The sequence below is a fragment of the Octopus sinensis genome, linkage group LG17 (genome assembly GCF_006345805.1).
Source record: "Octopus sinensis linkage group LG17, ASM634580v1, whole genome shotgun sequence".
Lineage (NCBI taxonomy): Eukaryota > Metazoa > Mollusca > Cephalopoda > Octopoda > Octopodidae > Octopus > Octopus sinensis.
The window spans coordinates 1113250-1133183 of NC_043013.1; the positions used below are offsets into that span (position 1 = coordinate 1113250).

Sequence of the window (19934 nt, forward strand, 5' to 3'; positions counted from 1 at the left end):
TACAACAGTGCCAAATGTGGACCTTAAAAACTAGCATTCCTGATTGCTTGGTGAGCAGAATTGCTAGCTTTGTGGTTTTTATTCCAGATCTTTATATTCTAAGTTTGTCTGCCAAGAAACTGATGTTAAGCTTTATCAGCCCACACTTTTCGATTGGACAGCATCACTGGCATGGAGATGGGAGGCTTGCCATATCACCAACTGCTGCTATTCTATTAACAAAAAAAAACCTTGCTTAGGTCAACACCTAGAAGAGGGACTTTCTAGGTGCAGATAGATGGTGAACCTTGACCAATAGAAATCTTAAACAGTTACAATTTTTTTTTAATTGAACAGACAGTGATATTTTAATAGTGCCAAATATCACTACTAGTTTCAACATTGCCAAAGAAGGAAAAGTGTTATTTTCATAGAAATTAACAAACATTTACAAATTCTTCAAATATCCATAGAAAATAAGCTCACAAAAAGATAATATTAAATTAAATTAGAATATGTGAAAAACTGTCCCTGGTATGGGAATTTACAATTTAGGATTAAAAAATATAAACTGCTTAAATACCTGGATCAGAAAGCGTATACACACAGCTCCAGAGGTAGCCATTACTTTGGCAGTATTAGATACTAGAGCAATAAGATTTTGCAACATGGCTTCAGCAAAATGATCACATTTATTTCCAAGCTGCTGGGAGATAAAGCTAAAAAGACAAAAAAAAAAAAAGAAGGTAAATCAGGGATAATTAAAAGAAATGGAGAAATATAAGTTGTGTGAGAATGTTATGAAAGAGATAAATAGAAGGACAACTAAGAATCTTGAATGAGTTTAGACTGAAGAAAATCAGCAAATTGTTATCAGGGAAACAAATCAATATGGGGACTGAAAATTAAATTGTTTCTGTAACTGATAAAACACTTACGCTGTTGTGATGCAGGCCTCTCTCACAACTTGAGACCGTAGGTCTTTGATAGCAAGGCAAAAAGCTGGTTCCAAAGTACGTAACATAGAATAAAAGTCTTCATAATCTGCAGCTCCACATATTAGTAATGCTCGCACTAAACGAAGCTAAACAAAAGACAAATTCGATTTTATTAAAGTAATGTAAACTAAGTATTTTAAACAATCCTATGACGTTCAATTTTAAAAACTACAATTGTTCCAAACATTAGAAAAATTTAAAATTTATGAAAAATTTATAAGAATTTCATTAGAATAACAGAGATGTACATGCATAACAAGTGACCTGATCTGAGAGTGTGTGCTGGAACGAAAATAACTGCAACGTGGAAGGTGTTTATAAGCCATTTAAAACACACAAAAACTGTTAGATTCACTTCAACATTTAAATTTAATTTGCTAAAATATTTTCGACAGAATTTTGTCAGTGAACAGGTCGCGGTCTCAAAGCAATGAAAATATTTTGGAAAAAAAAGTTTTAATGTTGAAGTGAATCTAACAGTTTTTGATTAGAATAACAATTTTAATCAAAAATTTCATTCTTCATTTAATATGAGAAAAGAAGTATTTGTAACTTGGTCTGTCAGCATCTTCTACATTCCACTCGCAATTAATTTAAGCATTGGCTTAAGAAGAAGAATATAAAACATGGAACTTTACAAGAGTTTTCTTATTTATTTGATATAATTAATAATTGTGAATTAAGATTCAATAATGAAATTTTTAAATAGCATTTGACAAATATTTTAATATCTTACAGATTCAACTCTTTTTTCCCAGTCGTTATTGCTGTCACCAAGAGTATCTTTAACTTTAGTGAAATGGGTTTGGATATCTTTACAAGAATAAATCTGCAGACAAAAAAGAAAAACAAATTATCATTTTAAAATGTTTAGCAATGCTGGTCTAAGTTGAATGGGTTTATTAATCAGCAGATTATCTTCAGTAATCTTTTCTATAAAACCCAATTTCCTGACATCTAACATCTTGTTTCCTACTTGGTCTTTCTTTTCCACATGTAGCCCCAATTGACAGAATATGGTGCTTTCTGTACTGAACACACATCATCCATTCAAATTACAGTTGCATCTCTGCACAACTCAACAAGTCTTTTGCATGCAGCTTCACTCTTTTAGCACTCAGATTTCTCTGACAAATGTAATGCTTATTTATTCATATTGTTTGGAATTGATCCTGCATTATCTCATAGCTTTGAGATTTGAATTAAGTGATTTTTATTTTTAGAATTTTTAGATTCTGTAGAGTAAGTGTGAGAGGCCAGATCTGGCAGGTTTGAATATAAAACAAGCAGAATATCTGAGACAGATATGGGGGGGGGGGGCAGTTTAAATGCTAAAAGGGTTAATTACCCAAGGATTGTGCTCAGCTCACTTCTCTCCAACTTCTGCAGACCCTACACATTCAGTGCTCATATCTCTTTTACCATGGATATCTTCAATGGCAGATTTTATGAAGGAATTATAGAAACTGCTGTTATATATACACACACACACACACAGGTGAACGCAATGTCCTTCAGCATCTTGCTGGCTTGGCCAAAGTTTATTTTATTTCATCTTTGTATTTGGTTTGTAAGATTCTTTATGTGAATTCATGTGTTGAAGCAGGCTTTATATAGCTATGGTAAGACCTCACCTGGAATTTGCATCACCAGTCTGGAACCCCTATCTTGCCCAGGATATCAATCGTCTGGAAGCCATTCAGCGATGTGCAACCAAAAGAATACCCTCCATCAGGCATTTGCCATATTATGAACGCCTTACTTCCCTGGACATGGACACATTGAAACTCCGACGTCTGGCAGCTGACTTGGCAGACACCCATAAAATTATCAACCATCTTACAAACAATAACTCTGAGCACCTTTTCGAACTCCACCCGTCTAACACCCATGGACATATTTACAAAGTCAAAAAACAGCACAGCTCCAATGACTTTCGGAAACATTTTTTCATGCTAAGAGTTGCTGAAGCATGGGATAAACTGCCGGCATCAGTTGTTAGCTGTCGGAGCACTGCATCCTTCAAAACTTCCATGCTTCCTGAGATTCGCCAACACTACACCTGATTTTCTCCCCTCCATACACACACACAAGCACGTAGCTGACTCATACACTGTTCGCTTCCCAGACATTTGTACATTACTGCATATACTCTGACAAGTTGTGGTGCACCTGAGCACTGTATACAATAATTTCATTATTATTATTATTATTTATTGTGTCTGGCAAGAGTCATTCCGTTTTAATGCCTTATTAATCAATACATTCACTGGTTCAATTTCCACTCATTTACTCCCCCCGCCCCTTCCCCTAAAATTTTCATTCTACACACATGCGCACAAACAGACATAAAGAACGCAGCTCTGATAACGGACAGAGTCAACCAGTATCAAAGAGGTTGCAAGAAGCAATGAAAATTTTAGAAAAAGAAAAATTAAATAAGTAAATGATTATTTTGAAATTATTGTAAATAAAAACAGTGAATGAAAAAGCAACCTACACACTGTGAAAGCATGGAGCTATTCCCTTCCATCATTAGATAAAGATGGCGAGGAGGTTTACTTCAAATACTGTCTAACAGCAACAACTATCCATTGATTAAACGTAGATTATTTTCAAGATCCAATGAAAAGAAAATTTTAAAGTAAATGAGGAAATTACATGATTACCTGAACTTTCGTAACATCTTCAAATGATTTTATAAATAAATCTTCATCAACTGCACCAGCGCTGCTTTCTTGCCTTGCTGTAAAATAAACATGAGAATTGATTTAGCTAGAAAACAAGTCTAACAAAAGAGCTCTTAATAATAGTCTTCGACATAAAGACATATCAGCATTCTGAGGGAAAATAAATTTAAATATTAATTTTTCTTTTTTTTATTAAGGAAAACAAAAAAAAACACTTCCCAAAAGATTCTGAGGTAAAACATTTTTAATCTTAATATGATATCCTGCCAATTGTTTATATTCAGCAGTTCAAGAAAAGAAAATTCTTTGGTTAAGTATTACAAATGTTTACACTTTTTAACCAAATAAAACATTTTAAAATCACAAATAATTAGACAAAAAAATTAGCTATATATATACACACACACACACACACACGAGAGGAAAAGACAGACAGACAGACAAAGAGGTGAAGTGACTTAATTGCTGAGTTGATGGGAGAAATAGGCAGAGTAGCCTACAAGAAATTGCTGTAAAATTAGCAAAGTAACATTTCTCACTAATATGAGAAAGAATTCACAACTTCTCTATTAAATTACTTTCCAAGACATTACTTTAGACTGTATATGTATGTACACATACATATGCATGCACACAATATTGCCTTACTAATTTTAACAGAAATTTTGAGCCATACTGAACGTCTGTAGAGAACAATTGAGTAGAGAAGACAAACCAGCAATGAACAAAGCACAAACTACCAATGAGACGTTGTTCTGAGGAGGACTGTTCATAGATGAACATGCCCAGAACAACAGAATAAGCTGGGACTATAATTTATGAAATATTTAATCTAAGCTACTGGGCTCTTTCTTATTGCTTCATGCAATTACTGCTTACATGAGCACTTACAAACACCTCTCTCTCTCCCTCTCATGTGTGTAAAGAAAAACAAAAACAATATTAGAGAGAATCTAATCCACAATACAAAACTTGGTTTCCCTCAGTTCATACCTCAATATGGCTCCCTAAAAATGTTATCACCTCAACATTGCAATAATATATAGTCTTGGCTTTGGTGCAATTATTCGAAACGCATACTAAAAATAAATCTGTTGAAACAACTGTTGGCCTTTTCCCATTTATAATAAAATATTTCTTATTAATTATCATATTTAATTCATCAGAATTGAAAACCACACATTTCAGAACATTATGTATTTGGTGTAGTTTGCTTGAAAGTATCATCTTTCCTCTGCAACAAAACATCTTCTTGTATTTCTAAAGCTTTTGTTTTGGGGTTTTTTGGTTTTTTTATATATATAATTTCTGGACTTTAAATATTGAACATTTCAAAAAGTCTCAGGGGAAAAAAATCAAAAAGAACAACAAACATGAGTATGAAGTATATAATTACAGTTGAGCAAAAAATAAAAGGTGAATTCAATGTTTCAGACAGTGGGTCTCTGTTTGGAACCAAAAAAAAAAAAAAAAGATGGTACAGAAGGCTGCAGGCTAAAGTGTTGTTTACATCAAAAATGGAATGGTAAATGAAAAATGGAAGTGGACTGAATACAAGTGAGTAGAATGATGTTTTATAGCCCAAAGTCTAAAGCGGAGGGATAGAGGTAAGAGAGATCAGACTGATTGGTGAAGAGGGGAGGGGGCATGGTTTTAGGTATGGGAGGGGGTGTTTTTCAGGGAGTAAAATATGTAAAAAGTGTATTCATGCAAGTGCACTCATACACACAAATACACACACAGAGTAGAGATAAATGCAGGTACACATGCACACACATTGTGTATGTGTTTGCATACAGATATTGTATGCCTGTGTACACACAAGACAGCATTTATCAGTCCGGGGTGGGGGGTGTTAGAGAAACTTGCTGCACCCATCGCTTTCAACGCCAGTGCAACATCGTTTATCAAACCAGTCAATAAGTGTAATGCTGTAGTGGTTATGCCAGCCTGATACCTACAATGCCAAAACACTTTGGAAATTCCTCAACTTCAAACCATTGACCCCCCCCCCCCAACAACAACTTATATCCACCATCATACACCAAACTCATTCTTCTCTTCTGCTTCTTCCTGCCCATTAATACCAACCCCCATCATCCATCTACCTACTTCGTATCATACACACGTACATTCTACACACTTTTGTTCTAAGCTACTCCTGCCTTACGTTCACCATAATGTCTTGGATGTAAACAACAGTACTTCGGACCTAAATTTCCTTTCTCTGGTTTCTTTTCTGTTCTTGGCAAATCACCACTGTCCAACACATTCATCATCATTTAATGCCCATTTTCCATGCTGGCATGGGTTGGATGGTTTGACAAGAGTTAGTAAAGCCAAGGGCTGCACCAGGCTTCAATGTCTGTTTCAGCACAGTTTCTATGGCTGGATGCCCTTAATGCCAACCACTACAGAATGTCAATGTCCATAAAGTAAGCGACTTCTTCAAGCCACCACTGCTCATTCTAAATGAATTCAGATAGTTTTGTCTCTGATTTTATGTTGTGTGTTTTTAACCGGTTTCAACTCCGGTCTTGGAAGTTCAAACTCTAGTTAGCAGCTGAAGCAGTGTGAACAACACCATGCTTAAGATACTAAGGCATTCATCATGGTTACTGTTTGCCTTACTATCTTATGTAGAAGGATACTTCTTAGGCTGATCTCTCTCCTCAGTAGACATAAAGGCATCCTCTCTAGAAGGACGGCCACTTTAAATAAACTCATCATCAACTTGTTATGTGAGGTAAACTTCCCATGCAACTACACAAGAGAGACACGGGTGCTCATATAACAAGAAGCATCTAGGAAGATGAAACTTCAGGATCAGTTTCATATAGGAAGATGAAACTGATTGTGAACTGAGAAATCCCTTCATCCTGAAAGTTAACCTCTCTAGTATTGTTGGTGTCATAATAAATGCACCTGGTTGACTTCAATAGTGATTGGTGACTGGGAATTGGCAAATCAATCAAACTGAACATCAGATTGCTTTGTAACACCCTCACAAAGGACCACAATGAGTAGCAATGTTGTATGGCAGACCCAAGTAAGAATGAGAATGGATCATGGAAAATGTGCACAAACAACAAACATTAAAAACTGGATAACAAAAAAAAACATGATTACAAAAATTGAAGCTGAAACTATGAATTAGAAAACTTATTACAAATGATTGATTCTGTAATTAAGTTTAAATATAACAAATGAAGCAAAGGAAGTAGAGTGCAAAATAAGATATTTTGCAGGATTTAGCTGTGTATTTTGACATTCTCAATTCAAATTCCACCTTAGCTGACAATTTTTCAGCCTTTCATAATTAATAAAATACTAGTTGAATACCGGAGTCAATCTATTCAAATATTCCCTCTTACCAAACTTATGGGCATGTACCATACTAATGGCTTTTATATTAATCACATAAATGCTGATGTCATAATCTTAAATCAAAGCTAAAACAAAATTTCAAATAAATACATGAATTTAGCACAAACTGTTTTGTTGTTCATTGCAATATTATTTCCCAACTACCAAGTGAAACAAAGATAATTTAGCACAATTCATGTAATTTTAGAAATCCATGCAGCTATGATGAGCAGACTGAGAATGCAGCCATGATATCAATATCACAGCAGCAAAAGCAAAAAAAAAAAGCAGAAGGCACAACGGACAGCTCAAACAACCATTCAAGTTTGCGAGAACAGTAACCAACTGAAATGCAGCATTTATTCAATCACTTTTCTACATTAACTTGGCTAGACTGCTGTAATAAAACACAGCACTATTTAAGATCACACACAAAATGTTTACACTAAATTCACAAATAGAAAAGGTTTCACCCAAATATTACTCTGTAACTTAAGAGTGTTAACCTCCATTTACACGTTTCAATCAGTTCAATCTCTAATCATTAATCATTTTATTCCTAAATATGTAAATTAACTCTGTCTGAACTCGAGTTTCAAGCTTTTATTTCAAATCGAAGGATATTAATGTCCAAATCCTTTGAGGACCTCTTTAGGACTACAAGACATTTTGGATGTAATGAAGATATCTAAGAGAAGAGAATCCAGACAAACTGACTGCAGCATGAGGAGAAGGTACGTTTCCAAACACATTCACAAGAGAGACAAAACTCTATGCCAAAGAGAATGTTAAGTGTCCAAGAAAACAATGCCTTCAAAATAAAGCACATGATACAACCGATACCTTTTTTTAGTATACTTAAATTCATTTTTACAATAACAACATTCTTACTGAGCTAAAAGCCAGTTCTCAGGTTATTAATTTTCAACAGACACTATCTGGACTACAGGACAACTGCAATTAGCAGTAAATTCATATAAAGCTGGTTGGATTTTTGAGTCTCTATTGTGGTTATTTATATTGCCAATATCCAGTCAGTCATATAAAACTTGTGACCACATTCAAATTAGGAATTAAACCACCATTAACTGTGAGCCTTCATGCACAAGTTAGGTTGATACAAAAAATAGAGACCATGTTCAGTCCTCACTGCATTTACTGAAGGTCCTATCACCACATAGGATGAAAAGCATAAAAAAACTCTCAAGGAAGATGAAATATTAGAATCATAAATGGTATAATAGATATAATGAGGATTCCATTATAAAACTCAAAAGAATCAAATGTTTGTAGCTCTTAATGAAAGCTCAATCATTGAGCTTAACTCCATAGAGCTACCATTGCAGTAAAACTGAAGTTAATATGAGAGTATTGTAGTTCGCTTGAAGCATTGTTTGTAAAGAATAAAATGGACTATATACCTGTTGTAGTTTAGTCATCCATAGTCAATGGATGATATAATTACAACAGGTATATAGCCCATTGTTTGTATTAAAGTACATTGTTGTACCATTCAAAACTTTTTATTCTGAAGTTAATATCCTAAAACTGCATAAATAATTCTATATGTTCAGTGGATTATGATGTTCCAAGTTCAAATCCAAGCAACAATAATGTATAATATTCAGAAAAAAGCAGCAACGATTCAAAAATAGAGATAAAAACTGATGGAAATTTTGTGTAAATGAAAGAAGGCAAAATGGACAAAAATCAGTTATTGTGATAACTTGTCTCAAGAGGTGGAAATGTTATTATCTAATAGAAGCTTAAAAACAAACCCCCTTAAATTCTAATTTGTACACCCCTAGCCCCTTGAAGCAGAACTTCAATTATCAACATTTCTTACAAGAGTCATACATGTTAAAAACAAAACAGCAAGACAGATTAGGAAAACCAAAAAAAGCCTCACATATTAAAATTAATGTCAAACTGTCAACAGTAGAATTGCAAGTGGATAATTGCAAGCTAACAAAATATAGGCTGAGATAATGACTAAGCCCCCCCCCCCCATCCACTCTTTCTGACATCATCTATAAAAAGTATCAGGGTTAATATATGAAAACCTGATGCAATAATAATGAAAACACTTCACTTCTTGTTAAGCTTACATAATACTATGTTTCATTTGTGGATACAAAAAATGTACACATAATTTTAATTATTAATCCACTGATGACCATCACCCTTTGGTCTGGGATTCAAATTACTTTTTGTTATTGATTCTTTGATCTTCTAACCACTTAATTCTTATTACAATCCACTCATTACAATACACTGATTTGCATGCCACCATTGTGACTATATAGTAAAATATTCTAATATAAACCATCCTATAGATAAGTTTTTGCCTGAAGATATATATAAGTGTAGTCTGTCATAGATAATGCCATGTGTGAAATACACACCGAGATAAGATCAATAAATCAATCCTAGTTGCCAACATTTGAGCAAGATGGAAATAGAAGCTCTTTTCTTAGAAGAGGTTTGACAAAGACAAAACACCCCAACTGATTGATTGCTTTATATAAAGATGACAGTCTTCACAATAGCAGTCTTCACAATGAAGATTATGTTGCATCCAAAATGAAGTCTCTCTACCGATAACATCAAATAAATGAAAAGATGAAACGTCTCAAAAATATTATAACATTTATTAAATTTATCACCATTTATGGACTGTTAATGACCAATTTTAGCAGAATATCCAAGGTTCAGAATTAATCAAAATGTCTGTCAGCTAAAACAAAACCTGTGTCATATTGAAGGTCTCTGAAACAAATGTGTAACCCATGAAAGACAGTTTTGAAAATTGTATTTAAAAACCTGTTTAACATTGCAAATTTAGACACCTGTATATCATCAGATAATTTCTATAGTAGAACGCTTCTCTTATTATTGACCACCTAACTGTAAAATAGTAATGAGAATTATTGTCATCCAAGTAGATGGAAGATAGATGTCTGTTGTGTTAAAGATTGTGTATAATTACTATTAAGGAACCAATATGTATTGTTGAGTAGTGTAGGAAAAGAACAGAGTGATGAAAAAGATTATTTTGCATTATTTACATTTGATGGATATTTGTCCTCATCTGTTTTTGTTGTCAACACAATGTTTCAGCTGATATACCTTCCAGGCTTCATCAGGTGTCGTGGGGGAAATTTTGAACCTGGGCTCTCATTCCTAAGGTATTTTTCGATATTATTATTATTATTATTATTATTATTATTATTATTCAGGTCACTGCCTGGAATTGAACATGGAATCTTGGGGTTAGTAGATGAGGACAAATATCCATCAAATGTAAATAATGTACATAATTCCTCATCTCTTAAATATAGAACTGTAAGATTATTTTGGTTGGTGGGAAGAAGACTGTCATATAAAAGGTTAGGCTGGGTCAGAGGAACATTGCTAAATTAAGGATGACATATAGGGTATCAGATCCGAGTAGATCTTCTGCAATTAACTGACTTCTATTTTAATGTGGCCAATGATGATTATATATAACAGCTGACCATCTCACATACGTAAGTCATACTCTAATGTGGGTCACATTTGTGCTTTAAAGGGGATTGACGTTTAAGCAATATCATGTGTATTCATCATAAATGATTATAAATTACGACAAGCAGATACTCGTAGCAAGTTCCGGGGTTTTAAATGAGTGTTTTACAGAGTCTTCTTGAAACGCGTAGTGATTATATTTTAGTTATGCTGAAGACTCTGAGGAATTCAGAAGAGAATGTTTTCAAGATTTCTGATGGTGGAGGCAGTTCAAGACTGATGTGTCTAGGTTGCCTGTGGAAGATGGCTATACAAGAAAGAGAAGTGAAAAGCAATAGCCAGTCTTCTTGGAGTGGGAGAGTTAGAAGTTGGTTGTTTGTTGACATAAAGAAGTGCATGGGAGATGTGATTGTGGCTGAAGGCAGACACTGAAAGGGAGCAAGCTAACAGGAAATTTCAGAAATGAGAGAGAAACAGAGTCTAAGAGATAGCATCCTAAAGGGGAAGTTGCAGTCAAAGGCTATGCTGATGTGAGAAACAAGGGAGCCTCTATACCAATACATGACCTTCTAGAAATAGCAGCCAAATCTCCCTCAAATCAATTCCGCCATCTTCAAACATTACAATCCTAAATATCCTATGTTGTGGCAAGGAATGCCTTTTGATTATAGTCTACTTGATCAGATGTGATTTAAAGCAAAACAACAACACTGCATAGACAAAATTCTTGTGAGCAAAAGAGGAGGAGGAGGTGGGGGTGTAAATCCAGGTTGGTTGACTCTCCAGAAACTCTAAGAGTCACAAATGAGAAAGACATTCAAAAGGAAGTGAGATCAATAGATTAGTAGTTGCAACTTATTTATGAAACATAATATATTTACTCTTTATATTATGCCACTTCAAAATAACTATTTTAGGGAGAACTAAGGAGAAAAACGGCCTTAAAAACATTTATTCACAGTTTTAAAATAGAGTTTATTTGAGTTTATTTAAAATAGAGTTTATATAACACTCAATTTTTTTCCTTTTTCATGCTGTCAAAATAACAAAGGTGAATGAGATGTAGTGAGTGTATTTACTTAGAAAACAATGACAAGTGTATTATATGGATATATTAAAGAAATAAGCAAAAAAAAAACTTTAGCTTATTTACTGAATATTTTGTCCTTTAAATTCTCTCTAAAAATAAACATAGCAAATGATTAAAAAGTCGAATTACAAGAGACTTGTGCACTTGCTTATCACCTTTTCACTTGATAATATTGACATATTTGGTCTTTCAAGCATTTCATTTCTTTATATATTTGTTATAAGGTCAACAAAAAAAAAAACTATTCCAGAATGAAGAGTATTTAGAGTTGAAGTATTCAATAAAGTTTTCATTCATGTCTTTGACAAAATCCACTTTCTTTTTCTTTCTTTTGGAGGGAGACCCACCATATCTTGCTTACCTTTGTTATTCTGACATAATAATAGTTAATGTGTTTATTTTTTTAAAAAAATCCCTTTTAAGATTGTTTCCCACATTTCTTCCCACTAAAATATTTCAAAATCTAATAATGGTCTGGAAGATTTGGCTCTACAAGCTTTTCAGCATTCTAATTTTTAGGTCCTTTGTCTTTGGCTTGCCATATTTGGTCTTATGACTGCCATCCCACTTAGATGAAATGGGTACAAATTTATTACAGGAGAGCAGAATGAGATTTTGTGACATGCATTACTTTTTCAGGAGCATTAGTGATGTAAGCAATCAAATTAACTGCAACATGGAAACAAAACTAAACTGGGTTAACCTTTTTAATAGCAAAACATCTGAGGCTGCCCACCCTAAGAGTTCATCATATTTGAAATGAAAATTTTGATGAAAACATTTCACTGGTTGACACCAAACTAATCTCTAAGTCACAGATATTCTCAACTGAAACATTTAGGATGTCTACTCATTGGAAATGTAGTCACAAAACGGTTAATAAAGGAAAATTTTTTATTTTCTTCAGGAAAACAGATTCTACACTTTACACACACACATAATATCACAACTCAAAAAACAAAAAAAAAAAAAAAAAAAAAAATTCTCATGCTACTTTAGTCAGTCTGGAATATTTCCAGTAAAAATTCCTTGAAATTGTCTGTATTTTATTTTGTTAAAAAATTCCGCTGAAAAATAACATCAAGCATCTCAATAGAAATTCTCAAAATTAACCAATGATCTATACACTAGAAACAACATCTTACAAAATGAGATAACTGCAATGGCATCTTAACGGTGTTAGTAAAACATTATTGGTCGAGGGCAAATTTTACATTTTACGCACGCGCACACACACACACACACACACACATACACAAACATGACAAAATACATGGCAAAAATCATGTTCTGTCTGAACATTTATATAGAAGTACAATCTTGAAGGCACAAAAGTGGAAGGGAAAACAAAAAGAAAAACGAATCATTTTAGTTCACATTTACGATCCTATACTAATAACGATGCACATCATAATTAGAAAGTGAAATATTAAGTTTCATAGTAAATGAAACATGCTGATTAAGAGATGGGAGCACAATCAGAGTCCACATCATTACTGGTTATCCTGAAAGGCAAGACAAAACAGCATTAACCATAATTTTGTATCTGTACCTCATGACAACTGCTGACTCATCTCTTGATTTGAGAGCATGAAACGGAGCAAGCAGTCCACACTAAAGGAGCACACACTAGAAGACATGCTATTTTGGAGGAGCTTACCAACAAGCAGAAGGCTGCCAGCACTGGCACGACGTTTGTAGGAAAGTTGTGTCACTCCAGAAGATGGAGAAGAAGGAGATGACGGCGATGGAGTCACAATAACTAATAAAGACAATCAATAAAAAAAAAACATTTTTTCAAAGTAAATTAACTAATACTAAGAGATTGTTCCTGTCATTTGTTCACATCCAGATCGTTAAATAATAGATCGCAAATAACTACCTATAAATGCTCAAACAAAAAATATATATAAATCATAATTTATAAACAAGGGTCTAATCAGATCACAGATATCTCATTATTATTATTATTATTACTAGAATATCTAAATTTCAAAGAAAAATTTTTTTAAATAAAACAGGAGAAAATTGTAAATATAACTCAAAAATAATCTCTGAATTTTGTTTTGTCACCACCAGGAAGTTTCTCTATGAAGAGGGAAGAGATGAGGTAAATGGGTTACATTAACTAGAAGTTAATTGGATTATGAAAATTAAATGAGGAGAAGGGGAAGAATAGTTATATAAAAAAGAAATGTATTTAATTATAGCTCATTAGGAATAATTAATAGAAGAACATTCTTATCGAACAATAAACTAAATTTATGGTATAAGAACATGAACATTTTTCTTGAACATGGGAAAAACTGGCAGCTGGGGCATCTAAATATTAATGAACAGGAAATTCAAAGATGATAGCTTTAAGATTATCTCAAAGTTCCCATTGTTTTATTAAATAAACGTGGGCACAATGCTATTTATATATACATATATATATATATATATAAAAAGATATATATATACATATATATATACATACATACACATACATACATACACACACACACACATACATACATACATACATACATACATACATAAACTGAAATAAAAAGATTCACAAGCATGCATAATAGACACATACATTGGCATATATACATTTGTATGCAGATATACATGAATACAAAGTACCCAGATGATCTACATTGTGTGTGTGTGTTAGTGCGCACCCGCACGCACACACACACACAGACAGACACACACACACACACAATGAACAAAAGAAAATGACCTAAATTTTATGAATCTAAATCCTCATCACAATTAAGAAAAAGCAAAACTGTTTTAGTAGTTCAACATCTTACACTCCTGGTTTTATTCTGTCTCAGGCCGAACAGATTGCTTTGCTATTCAGGCGTTAAACTATTATTGTATGGAAAAGAAATAAAGGAAGTAATAGCATGGAGAACATTTACATAGACACATTGTGTATGTGACGAGATATACACAAATCTATGAACATATTCATACACCTTTTTGCATGTGTGTGCATGGCTGCACATCTGGGAATTTCTAAGTCAGGATGAGAAGGCCCTGTGATGTCTGGAATAGAGAGATATCTAAATGGGCCCCTAAAACAATTAGCAAAAGCATGGTACATGTGACCAAATCATCTTCAACTGTGAGGAACAGACATAGTTTTACACATAAACACACTGTGTGTGTGCGTGTGCGTGCGTGTGCGCACGTGCATAGCTTTCAACTTGGAACGATCACTTGTTGGCTACGATACCATTTACAGAAGTACACAAGACAGGTAAAGAATAGAAAAGAGTATTAAGGGTATCCTGGAAGAAAGCTGTGTCATCCTATACAGGAGAATGTAATGTGATAGAATGCTAACAGCAGAGAAAGGAAATCTGGAGGAGGTAGTCAAGAAAAAGTTCTGGAAACTAAAAGAGCCAGGAAAAGAAACTTTCCTGCAACCTTAGATATAATAGCTGACAACAGGTTAACGATACAGAGAAAAAGTACAGGTAGGACTTCATAAAGAGAAAGCCACACATTGAGTTATTAAATATGTTATGGAAAGCAGAAACAGGGAATTAACAGTGTAAATGTTATCTAGTAAGGAAATAGAAAAATCAAAGGAATTCTTAACCATCCTGATATGGGGGGGGGGGATATAAAGTGTCTGATTTTCAAGATAACACGATGGTACCTTAGAGAAAAGCAGAAGGTGTGTAAGTACAGTGATACACACTGATATCGAAGTGAAAGACTTGTATGGAAAGTGTTGTTGTAAGAAAGTACTTAAGCATAAGACTTAAGAAGAACAACAAATGTCTATGTAGAGCTGGTAGAATTAAAAAGCTTAGAGTAACCTATTTAAATAGGAAATGATAATAAAAAGCTATGGAACCTTTCAATGTAATTATAGAAAAACGTTAAGCCTCAGAGTAGGTAGGAATAACAGTGGTTATTCACCAAGCACTAATACCTTCAGGAAAATGTTATTTTAGAATGACATGTCAATATCACTTTGTCAATTGCTACAAAACAAAAATAAGTGGAAAAGGAAAGATTAGAAAAAAAAAAAACCCATCAACTACGGGGGGGGGGGTATTTAATCTAGAATTGATGGACTACAAAGTCATAACACAGCCAGTATATAAATGTTAGATTCATCCATCCAGTCATAACAATAAGTGTCCTTGTTCAGAATGAAGGGAAAATAATATACTCTGAATGTAGATGGTTCATAGATTAACTATACAACAACAAAACTACTAAGTGTAAGCAGCCTAACCCAAATTGTTCTTCAGGTGAAGTGAAAGTTTATTTAGGTAACCCACACAGTACTGGGGTTGGAGATAAGATAATGTCTAGAGCATGCAGTGACTGGAAACTACAAGGAATTGCTATTTACATATGTATATTTCTATATATATTTTAATAATGAGAGGAGCAGCGAAGTATGGGGTGCTATGTGATGCATATGTCAGGATTGTGTGACTTATAACAATGAAAAGACATACCAACAAATATTGGATGAGATACAGCTGGCTACAAACAGCTAGCAATAATGTAATGTGGATTTGAAAGATTGAAAAACACAAGCAAGCTAAAACAATTAGGAGTCAAGAGCAAATAGTTTGTCTATGAGAAGGGGGGAGGGGGTCGCAATCTAGGGAATATGAAAATAAATGATGTTAGGAGCAAATGGCTGATGTAAACTGAGTTGGGTAAAGATAAAAGATAAGAAGAATGTTTACAACAGGAGAGAACAATTAAGCTTGGAAACAGAAGATGTCACACAAAAACCAATTCAATAGATTTCTCCACACAAATAATAGCTAAATGAACCCGATTCCTTCAAGTGAGAAACTTAGACCAAGTTTATTTTCATCTGCAACCGAAAGTCAATCAACATTCCTCCTTAAATTATTTTCAGCTGATTTTTTCTCGTCAATTTTTTTGAGGCCTTTGTTTGATTTGGCCGAGTCCCATATTGTCAGTTAAGTAATTTAAAAGATAAAAAAGAAAAATCTAACTATTTAAAATTATGGTTTGAGATTTGTTTAATTCCAGACGGCTGTGGATACAACCATAATATATTTACCCTCACTGTAAAATTAAACTAGGAGGAATATTATTCTGTACATTTATACATTCATAATTCTAATGTGGAGTAGACATGCATTTCCTCCAAAGCAAGACACCTCAGCTTGTCCCTCTATAATACTTTAACCCCTCTCAACACCCAGCATGCAACCACCACCAACACTTAGTGAAGGAGGGGTCATTTTTCTTTTTCATCTTGCAAGTTACTTGTTGATCTCACTAGTGACGGTGGCATGAAAAAAGCACCCAGTGCACACTGTAAAGAGGTGGGCATTAAGAAGGGGACCCAGCTGAAGAAATCATACCAAAGCTGACATTAGAGCTTGGATGCAGTTTTGTAGCTCATCCAATCCTGTCAAAACATCCAAATGATGAAGGCAATGGTGATGTTGAAGCAATAGTATTGCAACTCAATTGTTAGGGCACAAACCTAGCATTATGGGAATGAGATGTGGTGTACAGATTCTTGACCCCATTTTAATTAACTAGTCTCTATCTACTCTTGCTTGGCATCTTGGGAAGGAGAGGGGGATAAATTCTGGTGCCTTGTTTATATACAATGAATCAGTCAGTTTGATCTTCATCCAAAACAGCCAAAAAGCTCCTAATTGGTCCCATAACACAGTCAAACAGAATACATATGGGTGTGCAAGGGGTTAAGAAAGAAGATTAGGTTATGTCTTTGGAATCAGTTTTTCTCTCCCTTTCCCAATCTCTCATACATATTTCATAATCAATACTAACAAGTAACCCTCAAAATATATTAAGCAAAATTACACATTTTTTTTAAACATTATTTACATTTGACGGATATTTGTCCTCATTTTGTTTGTTGTTAACACGTTTTGGCTGATATATCCTCCAGCCTTCAACGGGTGTCTTGGGGAAATTTCAAACTTGGGTTCTCATTTCTAAGGTATTTTTCGATATTATTATTACTATTCAGGTCACTGCCTGGAATCAAACTCAGAATCTTAGGGTTAGTAGCCTGTGCTCTTAACCACTATGCCATATGCCCGTGGGTGTAGTAGTTAAGAGCATGGGCTACTAACCCCCAAGATTCCGAGTTTGATTCCAGGCAGTGATCTGAATAATAATAACAACAACAACATTGAAAAATACCTTAGGGATGAGAACCCAGGTTTGAAATTTCCCCCAAAGACACCTGAGGAAGGCTGGAGGGTATATCAACCAAAAAAGATGAGGACAAATATCTGTCAAGTGTAAATAATGTAAAAAACAAAAATACAGATAATTCCTCATCTCTTAAATATAGAACTAAAAGATTTGCATGACTTAAATTAATTCTAAATTACCTTATAAGCTCAAAGAATATGATATGTTTGTGTGACAGAGCTGCAATGAATTTTTAGAAAACTAGTCCCCAGGGACTTACATAATAAAAAAAAGAACCTAAAATTGAACACACTAAGTCAGATTTTGTAGCAGATTCTTTCAGCTAAATGACTAGAATAAATGTAAAAACAAATGCGTTTTCTTGTCAAATGAAACATCTTTACAATATGTGCAATTTTAGATTTTATATAAAAATACAGAAAATTTGCAAATGTTAAGCAAATGTGATACTTAACTAATCTTTAAAACAAATTTGCTACCATATATAAAGAATGAAATTTGGGGGGGTGGGGGTTGTATTAACACATTAACTGCCAGGCTATCAGTTGCAAGCATAGTTATTAATCAAGAGAATATTAAAAAGTTTTGGCAGTTAATCTGTTAACACTCCTGAAACACCAATATTATTTAAAAAAAAAAAAATCATTAATACGAAACATTATTGATATGAAGTGTCCTGTCTTACAAGTAAAGCAGAATTTAAACATGTTTTCTACAGGACACTTGGTACTTCACGAAGCTTAGACTATGAAAAACATCATTTTACTAGCCCAGCTGTTCTTAAATATTCAAATGCCTGAAAATAATGTGCAGAAATAATAATGTAAATAAAGGAAATTTTTCATGATGCTAGTCATCAAGTTGAATATTTAAAACAGTTGTGTAAACATGAGAAAACATTTTGGAAGTGGTGCAGCAAGAGAAGATTTACAGCATGGAAGTTATCAGAGAAATCCATCATCAACAAACTTAGCCCAATTAGGAAATTTTTTTCTTTTCACCTTTCTCTCCCCCGTATATGGAGGAACGGTAAAAAGCTTAATACTAAATACTTAAATGGCAATAGCTGACTAAATTTTTCAACAGGAGACTCAAGAAAACGAAATAGTGTGATACAGTTTACCTAAAAATTTTCATACTGAATAGCTTATAATTCTAACTTGGAAAACAAACTGAAAACTAACATAACACTGTTGCATATCTTCTTACCTGTTGTAACGGCTCTGGCAAGTCCAGAAGATTTACGTGCAGTTGCACTTGAGCTACGACGGATAGGATGCAATCTGGACATTGGTTTGATAAAATCTGTTTCATCTTCGCTATGATAGTCCTTTCGAATAGGAGCTAAAACAAAGAAATGTTATGAATATTAGAAATCATCACATCATAAAATTTACTTGTACAAGAAAAGCAAATGCATATCTTTAGAAGAAATTTGTAGACAAAAATTCACTACAGGAAAATGAAGGCAAAACCAATGTAAAATTGTTAAGAAACCAGATCACATCTTATTATATATAAATATAATTGACAGTATGTCACAAAGTGGGTAACTAAAAAACGTCAAGGACAATGACAGGCAGTCAATATCAATGGAAAGAAAAGGGAGACCAAAATGGGGGTCAGCCAACTCAGGTGAAAGAAACAGAGGGAGCCAACTTGAGCAAGGAGGCAGCTAACTCGCGTGGAAAGGGGTCAGCCAACTCAGGTGAAAGAAACAGAGGCAGCCAACTTGAGCAAGGAGGCAGCTAACTCGCGTGGAAAGGGGTCAGCCAACTCAGGTGAAAGAAACAGAGGCAGCCAACTTGAGCAAGGAGGCAGCTAACTCGAGTGGAAAGGGGGCAGCCAACACAGGTGAAAGAAAGAGAGGGAGCCAACTTGAGCAAGGAGGCAGCTAACTCGAGTGGAAAGGGGGCAGCCAACACAGGTGAAAGAAAGAGAGGGAGCCAACTTGATCAAGGAGGCAGTTGACTCAAGTGAGAAGGGGGTAAGCCAACTCAAGCAAGGGGGCAACTGACTCAGGTAAGGCAGACTTGGGTTGGAAGCAGGCACTGACTCGGACAAAAAAGGAGCAGTTGACTTGGACGTAAAGGAGACAGCTGA

At 34.3% G+C, this 19934-nt stretch overlaps 1 protein-coding gene across 19 annotated transcripts in view; it reads right to left on the reverse strand.

The window, feature by feature from the left end:
• LOC115220933 (CLIP-associating protein 1-B) overlaps window positions 1-19934 on the reverse strand; it is a 202631-nt gene that overhangs the window by 64809 nt on the left and 117888 nt on the right. For all 19 annotated transcript variants that reach the window (XM_036510251.1, XM_036510248.1, XM_036510240.1 and 16 more), the window contains 5 exons: window positions 19041-19175; window positions 3647-3723; window positions 1714-1806; window positions 918-1063; window positions 563-698 (listed from right to left, as the gene is read on the reverse strand). In XM_036510251.1, the coding sequence (XP_036366144.1) occupies window positions 563-698; window positions 918-1063; window positions 1714-1806; window positions 3647-3723; window positions 19041-19175 (587 nt within the window). The remainder of the gene's footprint in view (window positions 1-562; window positions 699-917; window positions 1064-1713; window positions 1807-3646; window positions 3724-19040; window positions 19176-19934) is intronic.